Genomic DNA, 23,098 nt, shown 5'->3' with positions numbered 1-23,098 from the left:
TCACCGCTTTCCAAATGTGCTGTTATCACATCCTTGATAACTGACTCCAGCAGTTTCCCCACCACCGACGTTAGGCTAACCGGTCTATAATTCCCCGGTTTCTCTCTCCCTCCTTTTTTAAAAAGCGGGGTTACATTAGCCACCCTCCAATCCTCAGGAACTAGTCCAGAATCTAATGAGTTTTGAAAAATTAGATGAATCTATAGAATTAATTGCCACAGACGGATATGGAGGCCAAGTTATTGGGTATACTTAAAATGGAGGCTGATAGGTTCTTGATTAGTGTGTCAAAGTTTATGGGGAGAAGGGGTTGAGTGGGAAAAATGACTCAGCTATGACTGAATGGTGAAGCAGACGATGGGCTGAATGGAGTAATTCTGCTCCTATGTCTTATGGACCTCAATATAATTTAACATTAAGAAAGCACAAGACCCTGTTCAGGGGACACACACTAGAGCAACGTAAGATACTTGTCAGCATCAGCCTGGGAAGCCTGAGGACTACGTTTCTACATCTCTGACCTTCCCAACATGAAAACAGCTAACATCATCTCTCAATATTCAGGCAGGTCTGATCCCTACCTCCTCGTGGATCCCTCCCTCATTGTTGCACTTTGGGAAATTACACTGTGGCAGGACATACTGTAAATGGCGGGGCCCTGGAGACTGCTGAAGAACAGAGAGACCTGCGGGTACAGGTACAAAGTTCCCTGAAGTTGTAGACACAGGTAAAGAGGGTGGTGAAGAAGGGACTTGGCATGTTGGCCTTCACTGGACAGGACACGTTACATGACATTGGTGAGATCACACAGAGCATTGTGTCCCATTCTGATCGCTTTGCTCTGCGAAGGACATTATTAAGCTGGAAGATATGCAGAAAAGATTCATGAGGATGATACTGGGATTGGAGATGTAGTGGCTGGGATTATTTCCCTGGTATGTAGGAAGCTGAGGTATGACCTTATAGAGGTTTATAAAATCATAAGATTCGATAGGGTGGACAGTCGCAGTCTTTTCCCCAGGGAAGGGAGTCTAAAACTAAAGGGCATGGGTTTAAGGTGAGAGGGGAAGGATTTAAAGGCAACTTGAGTGCAAGTCTTTTCACACAGAGGGTGGTGAGTATATGGAATGAGGTGGTACCTGTAGGTACAATGAAAGTGTTTTTGAAAAGCATTTGGATAAATACAGGGAGAGGAAAGGTTTAGAAGAAATGGGCCAGCAGAAGCGGGACTAGCTCAGATAGACAGTGTGTTCGGCATGGACAAATTGAGCTGAAGAGCTGCTTCTGTGACGTGTGACTCTGACAAACCATAACCCCTCTGACGTCTAGTCCCTCCCCAGATTAATTACTTCTCTCCGCCATTCCCTCACTGTCCCACACCACCAAACCTAAACCCAATCCCAACCCCATGGCAGCCTACTCATCAACAAATGCTTAGCTCCAAGGACACTCCAACCTCCCACACACCTAGCCTTCCTCGTGGGAAGGTGAACATCAACCGGCTCACCTTGACTGAAACTTCTGGCAGGTAATGGGGGTTGTGAAGGCAGGTGGTCATGTAGAGCTTGAAACCTCTGGAATACTGAACGGAAGTCTCTCCGAGGCGGATGTAGTCCATCTCGTTCTCCTTGAATGTTTGCTTCAGCAGTAATGGCTCCAGAATTGGATCGATTTCTTCAGAGAGATTCTCAATCAAGATCAGATTTCCAAACTGGGAAGTGGACATGAAGGAAGACACAGGAATGTAATTGAATGACACTGACTGGAAGATAGGAGGAGCTGAAACAGAGATTTGTTCAAGTTTAATTGTCAGTCAACTGTACACATGTACGTAAACAACTGAACGAAACAAAGTTGAAGAGGTATTCTAAAGGGAGGATGAGGCAACAGTGGCTGACAAAGGAAGTCAAAGACAATATAAAATCAAAAGAGATGGCATATAATAGAGCAAAAATGAATGGGAAGCTTTTAAAAACCAACAGATGGCAACTAAAAAAAAAACTATAAGGAGAGAAAAGATGAAATATGGAGGTAAGCTAGCCAATAATATTAGAGAGGATACCAAAAGTTTTTACAGCTATATGAAGAGTAAAAGAGGGACAAGAGTGGATATTGAACCACTGGAGAGGTAGTAATGGAGACAAAGAAATGGCGGATGAACTTAATAAGTATTTTGCGTCATTATTCACTGTGGAAGACACTAGCAGTATGCCAGAAATTCTAGAATGTCAGGGGGGAGAAGTGAGTGTAGTTGCTGTTACTAAGGACAAGGTGCTTGGGAAGCTGAAAGGTCTGAAGCTGGATAAGTCACCTGAACCAGACGAACCACACCCCAGAAGTAGCTGAAGAGATTGTGGAGGCATTAGTAATGATCTTTCAAGAATCACTAGATTCTGGAATGGCTCTGGAGGACTGAAAAATTGCAAATGTCACTCACACTTTAAGAAGGAAGGGAAGAACAGAAATTATAGGTCAGTTAGCCTGAAGTAGTGGTTGTGAAGATGTTGAAGTCCATTGTTAAGGATGAGGTTTCGAGGTAGTTGGAGGTGCATGATAAAGTAGGCCAAAGTCACCAGGGTTTCCTTAAGGGGAAATGTAGCATGACAATTCCAGTGGGATTCTTTGAGGAAATAACAGACAGGATAGACAAAGGAGAGTCAGTGGATGCTGTTTACTAGAATTTTCAGGCCTTTGACAAGCTGCTTAACAAGATAAGAGCCCATGGTATTACAGGAAGGATACTAGCATGGATAGAAGATTGGCTGACTGGCAGGAGGAAAAGAGTTGGAATAAAGAGGGCCTATTCTGGGTGGCTGCCGGTGCTCTACAGGGGTCGGTATTGGGACCACTTCTTTTACGTAATGTGTCAGTGATTTGGATGATGGAATTGATGACTTCATGGCTAAGTTTGTAGACGATACAAACATAGGTGGAGGGGGCTGGTAGTGCTGAGGAAGCAGGGAATCTGCAGAAGTGTCTGGACAAATGGAAAGGATGGGCAAAGAATGGCAGATGGAATATAGTCTAGGGAAGTGTATGGTCATACACTTCTTCGAAGGAATAAAAGTATAGTCTATTTTCTAAACTTGGAGGAAATTGAAAATCAGAGGTGCAAAGAGACTTGGGAGTCCTTGTGTAGGATTCCCTAAAGGTTAACTTGCAGGTTGAGTTGGTGAACACAAAATACTGTGCAGATGCTGGGGTCAAAGCAACACTCACAACATGCTGGAGGAACTCAGCAGGTCGGGCAGCATCCGTGGAGATGATCAGTCAACATTTTGGGCCGGAACCCTTCGTCAGGACTGAAGAGGGAAGGGGCAGAGGGGGGAGGGTGGAAAGGAGAAGGCTGGTGGGTTCCAGGTGAAAAACCAGTAAGGAGAAAGATAAAGGGGTGGGGGAGGGGAGGCAGGGAGGTGATAGGCAGGAAAGGTGAAGAAGGAATAGGGGAAAACACAACGTGTAGTAGAAGGAGGCAGAACCATGAGGGAGATGATAGGCAGCTGGGGGAGGGGACAGAGTGACATAGGGATAGGGAAAGGGAGGGGGAGGGAATTACCGGAAGTTGGAGAATTCTATGTTCATACCAAGGGGCTGGAGACTACCTAGATGGTATATGAGGTGTTGCTCCTCCAGCCTGAGTTTAGCCTCATCATGGCAGTAGAGGAGGCCATGTATGGACATATCCGAATGGGAATGGGAAGCAGAGTTGAAGTGGGTGGCAACCGGGAGATCCTGTCTGTTTTGGCGGACGGAGCTGAGGTGCGCGACGAAACAGTCCCCCAATCTGCGTCGGGTTTCACTGATGTAAAGGGGGCCGCACCAGGAGCACCGGATGCAATAGATGACCCCAACAGACTCACAAGTGAAGTGTTGCCCCACCTGGAAGGACTGTTTGGAGCCCTGAATGGTGACGAGAGGAGGTGTAGGGACAGGTGTAGCACTTACGCTTACAGGGATATGTGCCGGGTGGGAGATCCGTGGGGAGGGACGTGTGGACCAGGGAGTCATGGAGGGACCAATCCCTGCGGAAAGTGGAGAGGGAAAGATGTGCTTAGTGGTGAGGTCCTGTTGAAGGTGGCGGAAGTTGCAGAGGATAATGTGCTGGATCCGGGGGCTAGTGGGGTGGTAGGTGAGGACAAAGGGAACTCTGTCCCTGTTGTGGTGGCGGGAGGATGGGCTGAGAGCCGAAGTGCGGAAAATGGAAGAGATGCGGGTGAGGGCATCATTGATGACAGCAGAAGGGAAACCACGATCCTTAAAGAAAGAGGACATTTAAGATGTCCTGGAACGTAAAGCCTTATCTTGGGAGCAGATGCGGCAGAGACGGAGGAACTGGGAATAGGGAATGGCATTTTTGCATGTGGCAGTGACTCTGCCCCCTCCCTCTTCAGTCCTGACGAAGGGTTCCGGCCAGAAACGTTGACTGATCGTTTCCATAGATGCTGCCCGACCTGCTGAATTCCCCCAGAATGAGTTGGTGGTAAGGAAGGAAGGCAAATGCAATGTTAGCATTCATTTTGTGAAGACTGGAATATAAGAGCAAGAATGTAATGCTGAGGCTTTATAAGCATTGGTTAGACCACACTGCATTGTGAGCAGTTTTGGTCCCTTATCTAAGAAAAAATATGCTGGCATTGGAGGGGATCCAGAGGAGGTTCACAAGAATGATTCTGGGAATGAAAGGGTTAACATATATGGAGCGTTTGATGTCTCAGAACCTGTATTGGCAGGAATTTAGAAGACTGAAGGGAGATATCATTGAAACCTATTGAATACTGAACGGCCTGGACAGAGTGGTTGTGGAGAGGATGTTTCTTATAGTGGGTGAGCCTAGGACCAGAGCACACAGCCACAGAATAGAGGGATGTCCATTTAAAACAGAGGTGAGAAGGAATTTTTTTTGTCAGAGGAAGGTGAGTCTGTGGAGTTCAGTGCCATGAACAGCTGTGGAGGCCAAGTCACTCAGTATATTTAAAGCGGAGGTTGGTAGGTTCTTGGTTAGTCAAAGGCTATAGGGAGAATGGGGTTGAGAGGGTTACTAAATCAGCCATGATGGAATAACGGAGCAGAATTGATGGGCCAAATTCTGCTCCTTCGCCTTAAGGCCTTATGAGCTTATGAAACAGTGTCTTTCTGAGCCAAGGTGCAAAACACAGTACATATAGTTCCTAAGTCACATATAGTCCCACACAGTACACAGTGCCATAGTTAGTGAATTACAGTCCCCCACAGTACACAGTACCATAGTTACTGAATCACAGTCCCACACAGTACACAGTACCATAGTTACTGAACCACAGTCCCACACAGTACACAGTACCATAGTTACTGAATCAGAGTGCCACACAGTACACAGTACCATAGTTACTGAATCAGAGTCACACACAGTACACAGTACCATAGTTACTGAATCAGAGTCACACACAGTACACAGTACCATAGTTACTGAATCAGAGTCACACACAGTACACAGTACCATAGCTACTGAATCAGAGTCACACACAGTACACAGTACCATAGTTACTGAATCAGAGTCACACACAGTACACAGTACCATAGCTACTGAATCAGAGTCACACACAGTACACAGTACCATAGTTACTGAATCAGAGTCCCACACAGTACACAGTACCATAGTTACTGAATCACAATCCCACACAGTACACAGTACCATAGTTACTGAATCAGAGTCCCACACAGTACACAGTACCATAGTTACTGAATCAGAGTCACACACAGTACACAGTACCATAGTTACTGAATCAGAGTCACACACAGTACCATAGTTACTGAATCAGAGTCCCACACAGTACACAGTACCATAGTTACTGAATCAGAGTCCCACACAGTACACAGTACCATAGTTACTGAATCAGAGTCCCACACAGTACACAGTACCATAGTTACTGAATCACAGTCCCACACAGTACACAGTACCATAGTTACTGAATCAGAGTCCCACACAGTACACAGTACCATAGTTACTGAATCAGAGTCACACACAGTACACAGTACCATAGTTACTGAATCAGAGTCACACACAGTACCATAGTTACTGAATCAGAGTCCCACACAGTACACAGTACCATAGTTACTGAATCAGAGTCACACACAGTACACAGTACCATAGTTACTGAATCACAGTCCCACACAGTACACAGTACCATAGTTACTGAATCACAGTCCCACACAGTACACAGTACCATAGTTACTGAATCACAGTCCCACACAGTACACAGTACCATAGCTACTGAATCAGAGTCACACACAGTACACAGTACCATAGTTACTGAATCACAGTCCCACACAGTACACAGTACCATAGTTACCGAATCACACAGTACACAGTACCATAGTTACTGAATCAGAGTCACACACAGTACACAGTACCATAGTTACTGAATCAGTCACACACAGTACGCAGTACCATAGTTACTGAATCACAGTCACACAGAGTACACAGTACCGTAGTTACTGAATCACAGTCACACACAGTACACAGTAAAATAGTTACTGAATCACAGTCACACACAGTACACAGTACCATAGTTACTGAATCAGTCCCACACAGTACACAGTACCATAGTTACTAAATCACAGTCACACACAGTACACAGTACCATAGTTACTGAATCACAGTCACACAGAGTACACAGTACCATAGTTACTGAATCACGGTCACACACAGTACACAGTAAAACAGTTACTAAATCACAGTCACACACATTACACAGTACCACAGTTATTGAATCACAGTCCCACATAATACACAGTACCATAGTTACCAAATCACAGTCCTACACAGTACACAGTACCATAGTTACTAAATCACAGTCCCACACAGTACACAGTAAAATAATTACTAAATCACAGTCACACACAGTACACAGTACCATAGTTACTAAATCACAATCACACACAGTAGAGTAATATAGTTACTAAATCACAGTCACACACAGTACACAGTAAAATAGTTACTAAATCACCAGTCAGATACAGTCATACACAGATGCATGGAGTCGGAGGAAGTGTATTGGCATGGATAGTGGATTGGTTAACCAATAGAAGGCAGAGAGTTGGTATAAATGAGTGTTTCTCCGGTTGGCAGTCAGTAGTGAGTGGGGTGCCGCAGGGGTCGCTGCTGGGCCCGCAGCTGTTTACCATTTACAGTGACGATTTGGAAAAGGGGACTGAGTGTATCGTAGCAAAATTTGCTGATGATACTAAACTGAGTGGAAAAGCAAATTGTACAGAGGATGTGTCTGCAGAGGGATATAGATAGGTTATGTGAGTGGGCCAAGGTCTGGCAGATAGAATACAACGTTGGTAAATGCGAGATCATCCACTTTGGAAGGAATAATACTAGACCAGATTATTATTTAAATGGTGAAAGATTGCAGCATGCTGTTGTGCAGAGGGACTTGGGAGTGCTTGTTCATGAATCGTAAAAAGTTGGCTTGCAGGTACAACAGGTTATTAAGGCAAACAGAATGTTGGCCTTCATTGCTAGAGGGATTGAATTCAAGAGCAGGGAGGTCATGCTGCAACTATACAGGCTACTGGTGAGGCCGCACCTGGAATACTGTGTGCAGTTCTGGTCTCCATACTAGAGGAAGGATATACTGGTTTTGGAGGCAGTGCAGGGGAGGTTCACCAGGTTGATTCCAGAGATGAAGGGGTTAACCTACCAGGAGAGATGAGTGGCCTGGGACTATACTCTCTGGAATTCAGAAGAATGAGAGGGGATCTTATGGAAACATACAAAATTTTGAAAGGGATAGTTAAGATAGAAATAGGAAAGTTGTTTCCATTGGTAAGTGAGACGAGACCTAGGGGACATTGCCTCAAGATTCAGGGGAGAAGATTTAGGACGGAGATGAGGAGAAATTGTTTTTCCCAGAGAGTGGTGAATCTGTGGAATTCTCTCCCCAGGGAAGCAGTTAAGGCTTCTTCACTAAATATATTTAAGAAACAGTTAGATAGGTTTTTACATAGTAGGGGAATTAAGGGTTATGGAGAAAAGGCAGGTAGATGGAGTTGAGTTTACGGACAGATCAGCCATGATCTTATTGAATGGTGGGGCAGGCTCGATGGGCCGGATAGCCTACTCCTGCTCCTATTTCTTAAGTTCTTAAATAGTTACTAAATCACTACACTCACATACAGTCACACACAGTACACAGTACAAATAGTTACTTAGTCACAGGCAGTAAATATTTTAGCACAAGTCCCTGAATGGCATGGACTGAACATTGGTACAGTGGACGTGATCCTGGAGCCACTTTTCTGCAGAACAAGAATGAAGCAGTTCCTCATCTCGCGCTGGTTCAGCAGATGGAGGCAGAATAAGCGCCATCTCTGTGAGAGCTGCAGGTGTAGGAAGTCTCATCTCCATGGTTTCAATTCCTTTGCTGGTGAATTTCTTACCAAAGCACCAAGGCATTAGTCTTTAGTTCCTCAGGAAGCTAAAATAAAATTGCCATTCCTATTAACTCTTATGAATTTTTACTCAATGCACCACGGAAAGCATTCTTTCTGACTTGGTATGGCAACTGCTCTGTATGTGACCATGAAAGAATTGTCGACAAAGTTCAGTATATCATAGTTATACTTGTGGCTTCCTTAGTAAAGCAGCCAACATAACCAAAGACCCCACCTACCCCAGACATTCTCTCCCATCAGGCAAAAGATACAAAAGCCTGAAAGCACGTACCACCGAGCTCAAGGACGGTTTCTACCTCACTCTAGTAGGACATTAAACACAGAAACATAGAAAACCTACAGCACAATACAGGCCCTTCGGCCCACAATGCTGTGCCGAACATGTACTTACTTCAGAAATTACCTAGGGTTATCCATAGCCCTCTATTTTTCTAAGCTCCATGTACCTGTCCAGGAGTCTCTTAAAAGACCCTATCATATCTGCCTCCACCACTGCAGCCGGCAGCCCGTTCCACGCACTCACCGTTCTCTGCATAAAAAACATACCCTGACATCTCCTCTGTACCCACTTCCAAGCGCCTCAAAACTGTGCCCTCTTGTGTTAGCCATCTCAGCCCTGGGAAAAAGCCTCTGACTATCCACATGATCAATGCCTGTCATCATGTTATACACCTCTTCCTTACTATGATAAGATGGACTCTTGGACTCATAGTATTCCTTGTAATGATCTTGCACTTTATTTACCTGCACTACACTTTCTCTGTAGCTGTTTCACTTTATTCTGAATTCTGTTATTGTTTCACCTTGTTCTCCCTCAATACACCGTGTAATGATCTGATCAGTATGGACAGTATGCTAGTCAAGCCTTTCACTGTAACTTGGTACATGTGAACAATTTGATTCCAATTCATCAGAGAATTGGTGACAGTGAGAGGGAATGAACCTTATCACATTTCACTCACAGAAAGCTTGATTTAATTTTATGGTCAAAGCATCCAGAGAGAAATCTGACAATCAGAACCCTCAACCTCCCAGTGGCTTCACTCCTGCGGTGCTGCTCAGTGATGTTCAATCATCGCCATGTGTAGCCTTTGTGAGTGAGTGAGAGAGAGAGAACAGGCCATTTAACCCTGACAGCCTGCTCCACCATCTAGTACAGTTATCGCTGGCTCAGGCGTGACCCCAGCACACCTTCCCCACTCTCTGTGCACATCCCCGATTACCGGTACCTTAAATATCTACCACTTTCCACTGACCCTCACTGAGGTAGAGAGCTCCAAACTGTCACAATCCCCCCCACTGAGAAAACAATTCCTCCTCATCTCATTGGACATGATGGTCCTTCTGAGACCTGGGAGAACACCGTACTGGTCAGCCCATGGCTAATTCCATCGGATACACCCTTCCTTGTCCACTTAACCTTTCACCTGGGAATCCACCAGGGGAACCTTCTCCTTCGCCTTCAATATCTGACACAGTGATCAGATCTACATTCAGCAGGCTCATTCCCCTTAAAGCCTCCCTTCTCACAACCTCAGCTTCATTGGTATTTCACCATCCGTCGATCTCTGGTCCGAATATACCCAACAATTCGGCCTCCAAAGAAATGGTTCTGGCTTCTTCCCCTTCCCTTTGCAGTTCTGACCAAGAGTCTCAGCCAGAAAAGTTGAAAATTTATTCCTCTCCATAGATGCTGCCTGACTTGTTGAGTTCATCCAGTAATTTGTGGGCGTCACTCTGGATTTCCAGCATCTGCAGAATCTCTTGTGCTTCATTCAATTCATTTTCAATCTCTTTGCATCCTCCCAACTAGTTTTGTACAGACAGCAATCCAATTCCTTCAATTAAAGTACTACTAATAAAGAGCTGGTGCCGGCAGTGAGCTGGAAGGCAACTCACACCTGCTCTGCACCCTGACTGCACACGATGGCCTGATGTGCCTTCATCCTGTGTCTGGAGTTGTAGATGCAGCAGAGGAGCAGGCCTTCAGCATGAGCTACAGGAAACCGTTGCTTGTGGTGAGTCGCAGTGAGGTGTAAAAAGCAAATGGGGTCTGTCCAAACCTTTTGGCAGGCTTAAGAACATTAGACACTTGGCAAGGAGCAATAAAAAAAAATAGCTAGAGGCAGAATGGCCATTTTTGGTGTGGACAGGGTTAGAGTGGAGATCTTGAGGCTTTGGCTCGAGAGGATTCAGCAAGAGAGGTGGAGGCTTAGGAAAATTTCCAGTAAGTTTATTTATTTCCTATTGCACAGTTAGAGGAGTGGGAATGCTAGGAATGTGGGAGCGAGGAGGGAGGGAGATCTATAGTACCTGCAAGGTGCATCCAAATGCAGCTTCTTACAGACCACATTAGGGAACTGGAACTGGAGCTGAAAGAACTGCAGATTATTCCGGAGGCTGAACCGTTGATTGACAGGAGATACAGGGAGGTAGTTACATCTAAAATACAAGATACAGGTAACTGGAGCAACATCAGGAGTACATGGTCAGGAGTGCAGAGTACCACTGTGACCATTTCCCTCAATAAAAGTATATCGCTTTGACCATAAGATATAGGAGCAGAATTAGGGCAATTGACCCATTGACTGCTCCATCATTTCATCGTGGCTGATCCAATTTTCCTCCCAGCCCCAATCTCCTGCCTTCTCCCCATATCCCTTCATGTCCTGACCAATCAAGTATATGTACGGGGTCTTTCTTTTGTTACATTTAAAATGGCGATTTTGTTATGTTAATCTGGGGAATGCGGCTTTGTTGTGCTTTAATGCTGAAGAGAGTTTGCGCTAACAGTTTGTTTTACTTTAAAATGAGATAACAAGGTTCTATTAGCCAATGGGTGGTTATGTATCGTTTTGTTTTCGGATGCCATGCTGTATAATATGACTGTGGACGGGGTTTTGGCGGAGAGTCGGAGGAGAGACGGGGAGGACCGCGGACGTGCGGAGAGGCTCCGGTCGATCACTCCGGGTGGTCCCAAGCCGTGGGTCGACGGAATCCGGGTGGTTGTCTGACGTCGAATTGAGCTCAACGGTAGCGCGCGAAGAAGGACTTTGATAAGTGTTGGCGCCTTTTTTTTCCATTACTTTCCTCTCTGTATCAAATGCATATTAATGTCATAGAATTAGTAATATCTATAAAGTGTATGTGTTAAAATTTACTGGGTGTGCTGGCTGATGATTGATGTTTGTGATTGATTCGGGCGACGATTGACCCTGAGGGGAGTGTTGAAGCAGGTGCTGGGTGGGATTTCCCCTAGACATTCACGAGCCAATATAACGGAACGTTACAAGTGGGGGCTACCGCCCTGGATTTGGACTTTTTCGGGAAAGTTGTACTTGTCGTTGCGGTAAGTGGTGTGAAGATGGATCGAGATAAGATTGTAAATTAGTGTGAATTGGAGGAGGTACCGGTGAACCATGCGTGTGTGGTAAGCGGGTCGATTATCGCATTTCGGCAGAGGTACTGGTGCGAGGGTTGAGTTTGATTAAAGGTATCGGGCAGGTAGAACTTGTAGCTAGAAGGGGTGGGAAAGAACTGGAGGCCAGCTGGATGTTGGTGCGGGCGAGTGCCGACGTCATGACTTTAGAATTACCAGCGACAGTCCATGTCCAGGGGGAGGCGGGGCCGTGGGGTCTCCACACTCTCCCCGAGGACGCAAGTGAGGAGGTGCCGGAGTGGGAAGGTTTGGCCAGGCACCACCCCCATGGGCTTGGGGAGACTGCCGAGTTAACGGCTGCCATTACCTCCCTGGCGAGAAGGGTTGAGGGGCCCCGCCCGAAGCTGAGAATTTTCTCGGGAGCCAAGCCCACCCCGGAAGGGGAGGATGACTGTGATACCTGGGTTGAAGATACATCCCAGTTGTTAGAGGTGTGGCCAGTTTCGGATGAGGAAAAGAGACAGCGATTGGTGGAAAGCTTAAGGGGCGGGGCGGCCCGAGTGGTCCGCGATCTGAGAGTGGCACGCCCCTTGGCTTCCCTGTCGGAGTGTTTGGACGCTTTGGAGGAAGTGTTTGGACTGTCAGGGGATCCCTGGCGGCATTTAGCAGAGTTTCAACGGATGGGGCAGAGAAGAGGGGAAAAGCTCTCAGACTATGCTTTCAGGCTGGAAGGAAAGCTTACGGGGTTGCTGCGACGAGGGATAGTGAGGGAGGACGAAGTGGCGGAGTTAAGGATGAGCCAGATATGTAGCGGTTCCCGGGAGGATGACAGGGTGGCTTGGAGTGTACGGCAGTCATTTAAGCGGAGCTCCCCTCCATCATTCGGACAGCTGATCCGAGAGGTACGGGCCGAGGAGTGTGCTTTGGGCCGACCAGGGGGCTCGGACCCTCAGGGACGGTCTTCAGCGGTTCAGGAGGTGGTAGCCGGGGTGAGACCAGAGAAATCCAAGGGGTCCCCGGGGGCCAGTATCGGGAGTAGAGAGGCGGCGAGTAGTGGGTGCTATAACTGTGGGAGAGAGGGGCATTTCCGCCGGGAATGTGAGTGGCCGGGGGCGTGCTACCGCTGTGGGGAAGCTGGCCACTTGCGGAAGGATTGTGAGAGACGAGATGCGCCGAGGGGGGAGGGCCCCCGGGCCACCAAGAAGGGAGAGGTGTCGGGAAACTTAGGAGAGGCTCAGTGAGGGAGCGGACTGGAGTCTCGGGAGGAACACGTTCCCAGAAAACCGCTATGGAACCCCGGAAAGAACAAGCCCAAATTCCTGATGGACTGGTGGGACCCCGTTCCAGCGTGTCCCTACGGATAGAGGGAATCTTTGTGAAAGCCATCCTTGACACTGGGTCGCAGGTTACCTTACTGTACCGGTCGTTCAACAACAAATATCTGAAACATTTGGCAGTAACTCCGTTTAACGCATTGGAGGTTTGGGGCATAAGTGATGGTGATTACCCGTACGATGGATACTTGTCAGTGAGATTGGAATTTTCAGAGGGAGATGTGGGAGTATCAGAAGCCTTTGAGACGCTGGTGTTGGTTTGTCCGGACCCGGTGGAGACCGGTGGTGCTGCCCTGTTGGTGGGGACTAACTCCTCTCTGGTGCGACGGGTTTTGGGAGCCTGTAAGAAGAAGGGGGGGGGGAGAACTTTCTGGAGACCCTCTCGGTCCACCCCGTGTTCCGAGCGGTGTACGAAGGAGTGGGTGACCCCTAGGGGCTGGATCCTGAGTGCAAACGAGGGAAGGTCTGGTGCACTCAGGCGAGGCCTAAGGTGATACGGCCAGGGGAGGCGGCATTAGTGATGGGGACCCCCAGATTCCCCGGATTACCGCCGGGAGAGGCCCTGCTAGTAGACGCCCCCGACGACCTGGAAAGGGAGTCCCGGTTCCCGGCTGGGGCGCTGGTGAGACCTGAATTGCAGAGGCCCTCAGCTGTACAGGCACGGCGGATGGGGGTGATGGTAAGGAACATAACGGAGAGGGAGATCACCTTTAAGCGCGGGATGCCCCTCGCGCACTTGTTCCCGGTGACGGTGATGTCCAGCGCCCCCGTGAAGCCCACTGGAGGAGAACTATTGGGAAACGGGGGGCGGCTGACCGAGGAGGCCTTTAATTTTGAAAACTCCTCTGTACCGCTGGCGTATAAGAGCAGGCTGGTGGAGAGGATGCTGAAGTTAGGGGATGTCTGTTCTCAGGGCGAGTTTGATGTAGGATGTTCCAAGAGCACTCGGCACAAATTCGGGTGACAAATGACACCCCGTTTAGGGAGAGGTCGCGGCGGTTGGCCCCAGCAGAGGTGGAAGATGTGCGGCAGTTGAAAGACGCAGAGATTATTGCGGAGTCCCGAAGCCCCTATGCGTCCCCCAATAGTGGTGGCAAGGAAGAAAAATGGGACGGTACGCATGTGCGTGGACTATAGGACCCTGAACCGCCGCACTGTTCCCTACCAATATACGGTCCCGAGGGTGGAAGATGCCTTGGCCTGTCTGAGTGGTGCACAGTGGTTCAGTGTATTGGATTTGTGGAGTGGGTATTACCAGATTCCGATGAGCGAGACTGATAAGGAGAAGACAGCCTTTATCTGTCCCCTGGGGTTTTTCCAGTTCGAACGAATGTCCCTAGGTATCTCGGGGGTCCCAGCCACCTTCCAGCGGCTCATGGAGAGGACAGTGGGGGACATGAACCTGCTGGAGGTATTGGTGTACCTGGATGACCTGATAGTGTTTGGATCTACGTTGGAGGAACATGAGGAGCGGCTGCTGAAGGCGCTGAGTCGGCTGAAGGAGGAAGGGTTAAAACTTTCCCTGGATAAATGCCAGTTCTGTAAGACGTCGGTCAGCTATGTCGGGCACATAATCTCGCGAATTGGAGTGGCCACCGATCCGGGTAAGATAGCCGCAGTCACCACCTGGCCGAGACCTCAGAAGGTGAGCGCCTTACGCTCGTTTTTGGGGTTTTGTGGATATTATGCGAAAATGAGTCATCCATTGAACCAGCTGCTGTGTGGCTATCCACCTGTGGGGAGGAGGAGGAAGGGAGACCGAGGGTTGGAGGTAGAAGGATACTTGAACCCGGGGGAGCCTTTTGGATTGAGGTGGGATGCTCAATGTGAGGAGGCGTTCCAATCTCTGAAAAGGGCGCTGACGCAGGCCCCAGTGTTGGCTTTTGCTGATCCCCGGAAGCCGTATGTTCTACACACTGATGCCAGTCACGACGGTCTGGGGGCTGTTCTGTACCAGGAACAGGGAAACGGCTTGAGGCCGGTGGCATTTGTCAGTCGGAACTTGTCGCCATCTGAGAGAAACTATCCCACTCACAAGCTGGAGTTCTTGGCGTTGAAATGGGCGGTGGTGGACAAGTTGAGTGACTACCCATATGGGGCCCAGTTTGAGGTGAGAACTGATAACAACCCCCTCACTTATATCCTGACCTCGGCGAAGCTGGACGCTACTGGGCACCGGTGGTTAGCAGCCTTGTCTGCCTATGAGTTCAGCCTGAAGTACCGCCCGGGGAGTCGGAACATCGATGCAGATGCCCTGTCTCGTCGGGCGTACGACGAGTCGGGCAGGGCCGAGGAGTGGAAGAGTGTCCCCGCCCAGGGAGTAAAGGCCATGTGTCAAGTTGGGAGCGACGGGGAAGTAGGAGCACAGATGGGAACGGATCGGGCAGCAGATCAACTGGGGGCTGACGGTGACGCGCTGCCCACTGTTTACTGTAATGTGACTGCTCTGAGGAACAGGCAGCTGCCGGAGTTGAGCCCCCAGGAAGTAGAGGCGGCTCAGCGTGATGACCCAAGCATTGGCACTATCTGGTACGCGGTTAGCCAGGGTGATATGGGGCAGGTGGAGAAGGCGAAACATGCCTCCGTTCCCCTACTACTGAAGGAGTGGCCGCGGTTGAAGCTGAAGAACCACGTCCTGTACCAGGTCACGTCGCCTCCGGACCACCCCCGGCGCTGGCAGCTGGTCATGCCTGAGAAGTATCGGAAGGCTGTGCTCCAGGCACTACATGATGATTCCGGGCACTTAGGGGTAGAGAAGACCTATGGATTAGTCAAGGACGGGTTTTACTGGCCCCGGATGAGGGGGGAGGTGGAAGAATACTGTAAGACCTGTAGCCGTTGAGTCAGGAGGAAGACCTTGCCTGCGCAGGCGGCTCCGTTATCCCACTTGCAGAGTGCGGGACCCATAGACCTGGTGTGTATGGATTTCCTGTCTATTGAGCCAGACACCAGCAATACCGCGAATGTCTTGGTCCTCACGGATCACTACACTAGATATGCACAGGCTTTTCCTACTAAGGATCAGAAAGCGACTACAGTGGCGAAGGTGTTATGGGAGAAGTACTTTGTTCATTATGGCCTTCCCCGGCGGATCCACAGTGATCAGGGACGGGACTTCGAGAGCAGGCTTATCCATGAATTGCTGGATATGCTTGGGGTTGAAAAGTCCAGAACCACCCCCTATCACCCGCAGGGTGATCCTCAACTAGAGAGGTTTAACCGGACCCTGCTGTACATGCTGGGCACCTTGGAGATTGGACAGAAGAGTAAGTGGAGTCAGCACATCGCCCATTTGGTTCATTGTTACAATTGTACTCGCAATGATGCTACGGGGTACTCGCCCTACTATCTGATGTTCGGACGGGAAGTGAGGTTGCCCATTGATCTGTGTTTTGGGACTGAAGCGGCGGAAATACCTTCGAAGCCATGTCTGAAGTACGTGTCCGATGTGAGGAGAGAGTTGAAAAGGGCATACGAGTTGGCTGAGGCGGCAGCCACCAAGCAGAACCAGCGGAATAAAAGGAGCGATGATCAGAAGGTAAAGTTCGTCCAGCTATTGCCGGGAGACCGAGTCCTTATCCGGAATTTAGGACTACAGGGTAAGCACAAGTTGGCGGACCGTTGGGCAGCCACCCCATATGTGGTGGAGAGTCAGATGCCGAATCTCCTGGTTTACCGGGTGAGACCCGAGGACGGGAAGGGGCCTGTCAAGGTACTCCATCGGAACTACCTGTTGCCTCTGGGTCGAGAGGTGAAGATGGACCCAGAGCCCGAATGGGAGTTTACTCCTATTACGAGGACTTTGCGAGGGCGCGGGGCGCGGGAAGAGCCTGTTGCGAAGGAGACGGGGCCGGTCCCCACCTCGAAAAGGGATACATCATCGGAAGATGATGATTCGGACGTGTGGTACCTGCTTCCGTTCGCTGATTCCCCGGTGCGGGGAGAAGAGACTCTTGGCCCTTCCATCACTGAGTCAGGGGGACCGAGGGAGGGTGTTGCAGAGCCGCCTGTATTACAGCCGGGATTGGGGGAGGAGAGGGTGGAGGCAGAACCCGAGCCAGAGGGCTCACAGGGGCAGAGGGATCCCGGTAAAGGGGAAAGACCGACAGATAGGTTCGAGGGGTCAACTGGGGTGCCTGAACAGGGAGAGACAGCAGAGGTAGTACAGAGGCCTCAGAGGAGTAGGCATCCCCCGGAAAGACTCACTTACATAGCGCCGGAAGAGCAGGGTGTGATCTCTACTGCCCTGCAAAGTTATGTCACTGCTTTATGCACCTGGGTTGGGTTTTGTGTTTTACAAGGAGCACAGGTGAACTCTGTTAACGTCATGAGGGCATGACTTTTTGAGGTGGGGGGCGAGTGTACGGGGTCTTTCTTTTGTTACATTTAAAATGGTGATTTTGTTATGTTAATCTGGGGAATGCGGCTTTGTTGTGTTTTAATGCTGCAGAGAGTTTGCGCTAACAGTTTGTTTTACTTTAAAATGAGATAACAAGGTTCTATTAGCCAATGGGTGGTTATCTATCGTTTTGTTTTCGGATACCATGTTGTATAATATGACTGTGGACGGGGTTTTGGTGGGGAGTCGGAGGAGAGACGGGGAGGACCGCGGACGTGTGGAGAGGCTCCGGTCGATCACTCAGGGTGGTCCCGAGCCGTGAGTCGACGGAATTCGGGTGGTCGTCTGACGTCGAATTGAGCTCAACTGTAGCGCGCGAAGAACTTGGACTTTGATAAGTGTTGGCGCCTTCTTTTTCATTACTTTCCTCTCTGTATCAAATGCATATTAATGTCATAGAATTAGTTATATCTATAAAGTGTATTTGTTAAAATTTACTGGGTGTGCTGGCTGATGATTGATGTTTGTAATTGATTCGGGCGGCGACTGACCCTGAGGGGACTGTTGAAGCGGGTGCTGGGCGGGATTTCCCCTAGACATACACGAGCCAATATAACGGAACGTTACATATATATCAACCTCTAACTTAAATATACATAATGACTTGGCCTCCACAGCTACCTGAGGCAATGAATTCCACAGATTCACCACTGTCTGGCTAAAGAAAGTCCTCCTCACCTCCATTCTAAAAGGATGCCCCTCTATTCTGAGGTTGTCTCTTCTGGTCTGAGACTTTCCCACCACAGGAAACATCCTCTCCACATCCACTCTATCGAGGCCTTTCATCATTCAATAGGTTTCAATGAGGTCACCCGTCATTCTTCTGAATTCTAGTGCATACAGGCCCACAGCCATCAGACGCTTTTCATATGACAAGCCATTCAATTCTGGAATTATTTTTGTGAACCACCTTTGAACCCTCTCCAGTTTCAGCACATCCTTTCTATGACAAGGGGCCCAAACCTGCTCACAATACTCCAAATAAGGCCTCACCAGTGATTTACAAAGTCACAACATTACATCCTTGCTTTTATATTCTAGTCCTCTTGAAATGTATGCTAACGTTGCATTTGCCTTTCTCAGCATAGACTCAATCTGCAAATTGATCTTTAGGGAATCCTGCACAAGGACTCCCAAGATACTTTCCACTTCAGTTTTTTGTATTTTCTTTCCATTTAGAAAATAGTCAACCTTTTCATTTCTTCTACCAAGGTGCATGACCATACACTTTCCGACACTGTATTCCATCTGCCACTTCTTTGCCCATTCTCCTAAATCCTTCTGTGGCCTCTCTACATCCTCAAAACTATCTACCTCTCTACCTATCTTCATATTGTCTACAAACTTTGGAACAAGGCCATCAATTCCATCATTCAAATCATTGATATATAACATAAAAACATTAAGACAGGAAAAGGATAATAGAGTTCAAAGGTTTAAAGGTTCATTTTATTGTATGATACAACTCTAATATTTGTCTTCTTCAGATGGCCATGAAATACAGAGACCATGGTTGTCAAAAGAAAAGGCATCAACTCCCCCGCATGAAAAAGAAAAGAAATAAAACTCTCAGACCCCAAAATCCCCCTTCCCCACAGCTAAAAAGCAGCGACAATAACAGTCCCAAACCCCTCATTTGCAGAAAGGTGAGTGTGTGTTGAGAGTGAGTGAGTGTGTGTGTGAGTGAGTGCGTGTGTGCATGTGAGTGAGTGTATGAGTGTGTGCATGTGAGTGAGTGCATGTGTGAGTGAGTATGTGTATGTGTGAGTGAGTGTGTGTGTGTGATAGTGAGTGTGTGAGTGTATCAGAGTGAGTTGTGTGAGTGTGAGTGAGAGAGTGAGTGTGTGTGTACAAGCTGGACAAAGACAACTTGCAACTTACGATCAATCTACACACATACCACGCAGGGACTTGGGCAATATTACTTTTCTTTGTGACTTGGTTTTCGGTCGGGCGCCAGATGCTCGGAGAGATTTGGCGGGGGGCAGGCACCTGGCGCTTGGCTGAAGGGGTGGGCACCCTGCACTCGGCCGGGGGCCGTGGTCGAGTGGTCGGCGACTTGGGCCGGCTCCCCCACCGGACAGTCTGGTGAGGAGGGTGTGAGGACACCCAGCAGGACTAAAAAAGACAAAACGTGACAAAGGGTATGTGAGCTCCTTGTGAGCCAACGGCCATCTTCCATGGAAGAGATTAAAGCCTCACCACGTATCTACAAATCGTACGCTATGCACTCAGTTAGAAGAGACACGATGAACTTGGGCGCTGCACCGTGTGCCTGGACCTGCCCAAGGCCTCTGCCTAAGGAAGGGCCGAGCTCGAAGAAGCAGCCACAGCTGGAGGCCGACACGGCCTCGGGCTCGATTTCGGCAGGGGCGGCGGCAGGCGGTGCCAAGGTGGGCAGTGAGAACAAACTGGAGGGTAGGCTGTACTTGGTGCTGTCACAAGATCGAAGAAGATGGAGGTGCATAGCTGCCAACCCCGGATTCGGGACGGCACCCACTGACTGACTGTGACTGTACGTTTTTCTGCAACAGTAACCACATGTGCTATTTATGCGATGTGCTATGTGCTGTGTACAGTGTGCTATGCGCTGTGTACAGTGTGCTGTGTGCTGTGTACAGTGCACTGTGTACAGTGTGCTATGTGCTATGTGCTGTGTTCAGTGTGCTGTGTACAGTGTGCTATGTGCTGTGTACAGTGTGCTGTGTTCAGTGTGCTGTGTACAGTGTGCTATGTGCTGGGAACAGTGTGCTGTGTACAGTGTGCTGTGTACAGTGTGCTATGTGCTGGGAACAGTGTGCTGTGTACAGTGTGCTATGTGCTGTGTACAGTGTGCTATGTGCTGGGAACAGTGTGCTGTGTACAGTGTGCTATGTGCTGTGTACAGTGCGCTGTGTACAGTGTGCTATGTGCTGGGAACAGTGTGCTGTGTACAGTGTGCTATGTGCTGTGAACAGTGCGCTGTATACAGTGTGCTGTGTGCTGTGTACAGTGTGCTATGTGCTGTGAACAGTGCGCTGTATACAGTGTGCTGTGTGCTGTGTACAGTGTGCTATGTGCTGTGAACAGTGCGCTGTATACAGTGTGCTGTATACAGTGTGCTGTGTACAGTGTGCTGTGTACAGCATGCTGTTGGTAATGTGGCTTGAATCTTGGCCCTGGAGGAACACTGTTAAGTATGGTTGAATGATAATTAAACTTGAACTTGCTTTAACTGGGGTTAAGCTTCACATCGTAACAACAAAATCCATCAGTAATAATGTATAAACCACTCTCTCTGGAATGACCTTTGAACAATTAAGGTAGATAAGGTATACAAACTTATGAGGGGTACAGACAGAGTGAAAGCAAGCAGGCTTTTTCCACTGAGGTTGGGTGAGGCTGGAACTAGAGGTGATAGGTTAAGGGTGAAAGGTGAAAGATGTTTCTGCTTGCACATGCACATACACCCTGGTTCGAAGGAACATTGTCTCATTACTATATACATTATATGGTTATATTCAATATATACATGTTTGTAGACAATGACAATAAACTTGTTGGCCTGATCTTGTGGGTCGATCATGAGTGCCCAGCGCTGGGCAGATGTCACAATGATGGCATTGTCCACTGAGAACCTGGTGGAGAGTAACGCCATATGAGGCACCAGTTCCTGGAGCCGGCAGCAATCCATCAGGATGTCAGAAAGAATGCTTACATGTCCCTTGGCAGTCCGTGCAGTTGCCACTCCATGATGGTGACGGGGTCTCCCAGGGTTCTTGACAGGGAGAAGATGTTGGAGACTGGGATTCGTTTCTGCTTACACATGCACAGCACATTCTGCCAGAGAGGACAAAGCAGCAATGAGACGGTTAAACTGGGCCTTCTACCACTGACAACACCTGAAGATGGCCCAGGTACAGCAAAGGCATCAGTTACAGGGCACAGGGCACAGAGCAGTTTGCAGAACACAAACACAGATATTTGCTTCACTGCCAGACATAGTGAAGTTCCACAAAACAGGAAAGTGGCTAACATTGATCCACTGTTCAGAAAGGACAGCAAGGACGGGCCAGGGAACCACATGTAGATGAGTGCAACTTCATTCACAGGAATATTACTGAATAGACAAGCCCTGATCAGGAATAGTCAACATGGTTTTGTCTGTGGGAGATCATGTCTGATGAATACTTTGGAGCTTTTCCAAAGAGATAACTAAAGGGATAGGTGAAGGCAGAGCAGTAGATATTGTCAATGTGGATTTTAGTCAGGCCTTGGACAAGGTCCTACCCACAGGCTGATCTGATAGGAGAAATCACATAGGATTTGGGGGGAGTTAGTGAGGTGGATTCGGAATTGGCTTGATGAAACGAAGCAGAGGGTGTTGGTTGAAGATTGATTCGCCAACTGGAGGGCTGTGGCTAGTGGAGTGCCAGAAGGGTTAGTATTAGGACCTCTGTTATATAAATGATTTGGATATGAATTACTGTACATGACACGATTATGCTGGTGATACCAAATTAGGGTGTCTTGTTGAGAGCTTTGTCCATCAGTTTACAATGAATTTCTTAGGTGCCTTGATCAGTTAGGGAGATGGGCTGAGAATGGAAAATGGACCAATTTAGAGAAGTGTGAGTCATTTGAAACAGGATAGAGCCTATAGAGTGAACAACAAAACCCTGAGGAGTGTTGTTGTACAGAGGGATCTGGGAGTCCCTGTGCACAGATCGCTGAAAGAGGCCACACAAGTAGACAGGCTGGTGAAGAAGGCATTCAGCACGCTGACCGCCTTCAGTCAGGGCATCTCGTATATGAATAGGGATGTTATGCTGCAGTTATACAAGTCATTGGTGAGGCTACACTTGGAATATTGTGCACAATTTTGGTCACCCTGTTACAGGAAAGATGTCAAACTGGAGAGGGTGAAGAAGAGATTTACTAGGATGCTGTTTGAACTGGAGGGTCTGAGTTTAGGGGGAGGCTGGATCTTTATTTTTCAGACAGTAGGAGAATGAGAGGTTCATAGAAGTTTATTAAATCATGAGGGTATGGAGAAAGTGGATTTTCCCCTGGGTAGGGAAGTCTAAAGCTAAAAGGCACAGATACAAGATAAGAGGGGAGAGATTTCAAAGAGACCTGGAGTAAGTAGCTGCCAATGAAGATGGCTCCAATAAGTGGTGACACTCTGTGTGTAACTCCAATGGGATAATTAGATATTCCCATTTTGGACAATTACAGATGAAATCCACAGTCAAATGTGTACTTCAGTAAGCAGCATTGCTTTAAAATGTTTAAAAAATCTATTGATACTCAAAATTGGCAGACCTCAGACTGCAGGTTCTGGTCACAAGTGTATTTTCCCTTTAAGGAAAAGGAAGCGTAGAAGGCGAGCTTGTCTTCAGGTATGATTAAACCACAGAGCCCTTAGAACCACACTCCTGACTATTCTGCTGGCAAATTTCCAGTCTCTAGAAAATAAAACTGAAGACCTCAGACCAAGATTGCTGTACCAGAGGGACATCAGGGACTGTTGTGTACTTTACTTCATGGAAATACAGCTCAGCC

The 23,098-nt window shown here is 48.2% G+C and overlaps 1 protein-coding gene across 1 annotated transcript in view; it reads right to left on the bottom strand.

Annotated features, from left to right (window-relative positions):
• LOC140186818 (dynein axonemal heavy chain 3-like) overlaps positions 1 to 23,098 on the bottom strand; it is a 428,385-nt gene that overhangs the window by 86,861 nt on the left and 318,426 nt on the right. The window contains 3 exon segments of the mRNA XM_072241409.1: positions 1,508 to 1,711; positions 21,066 to 21,171; positions 21,252 to 21,373. Of these exon segments, the coding sequence (XP_072097510.1) occupies positions 1,508 to 1,711; positions 21,066 to 21,171; positions 21,252 to 21,373 (432 nt within the window).

Source organism: Mobula birostris, chromosome 23, assembly GCF_030028105.1.
Source record: "Mobula birostris isolate sMobBir1 chromosome 23, sMobBir1.hap1, whole genome shotgun sequence".
In the NCBI taxonomy this organism is placed as follows: domain Eukaryota; kingdom Metazoa; phylum Chordata; class Chondrichthyes; order Myliobatiformes; family Myliobatidae; genus Mobula; species Mobula birostris.
This window is presented reverse-complemented; position numbering and strand designations above follow the sequence as displayed.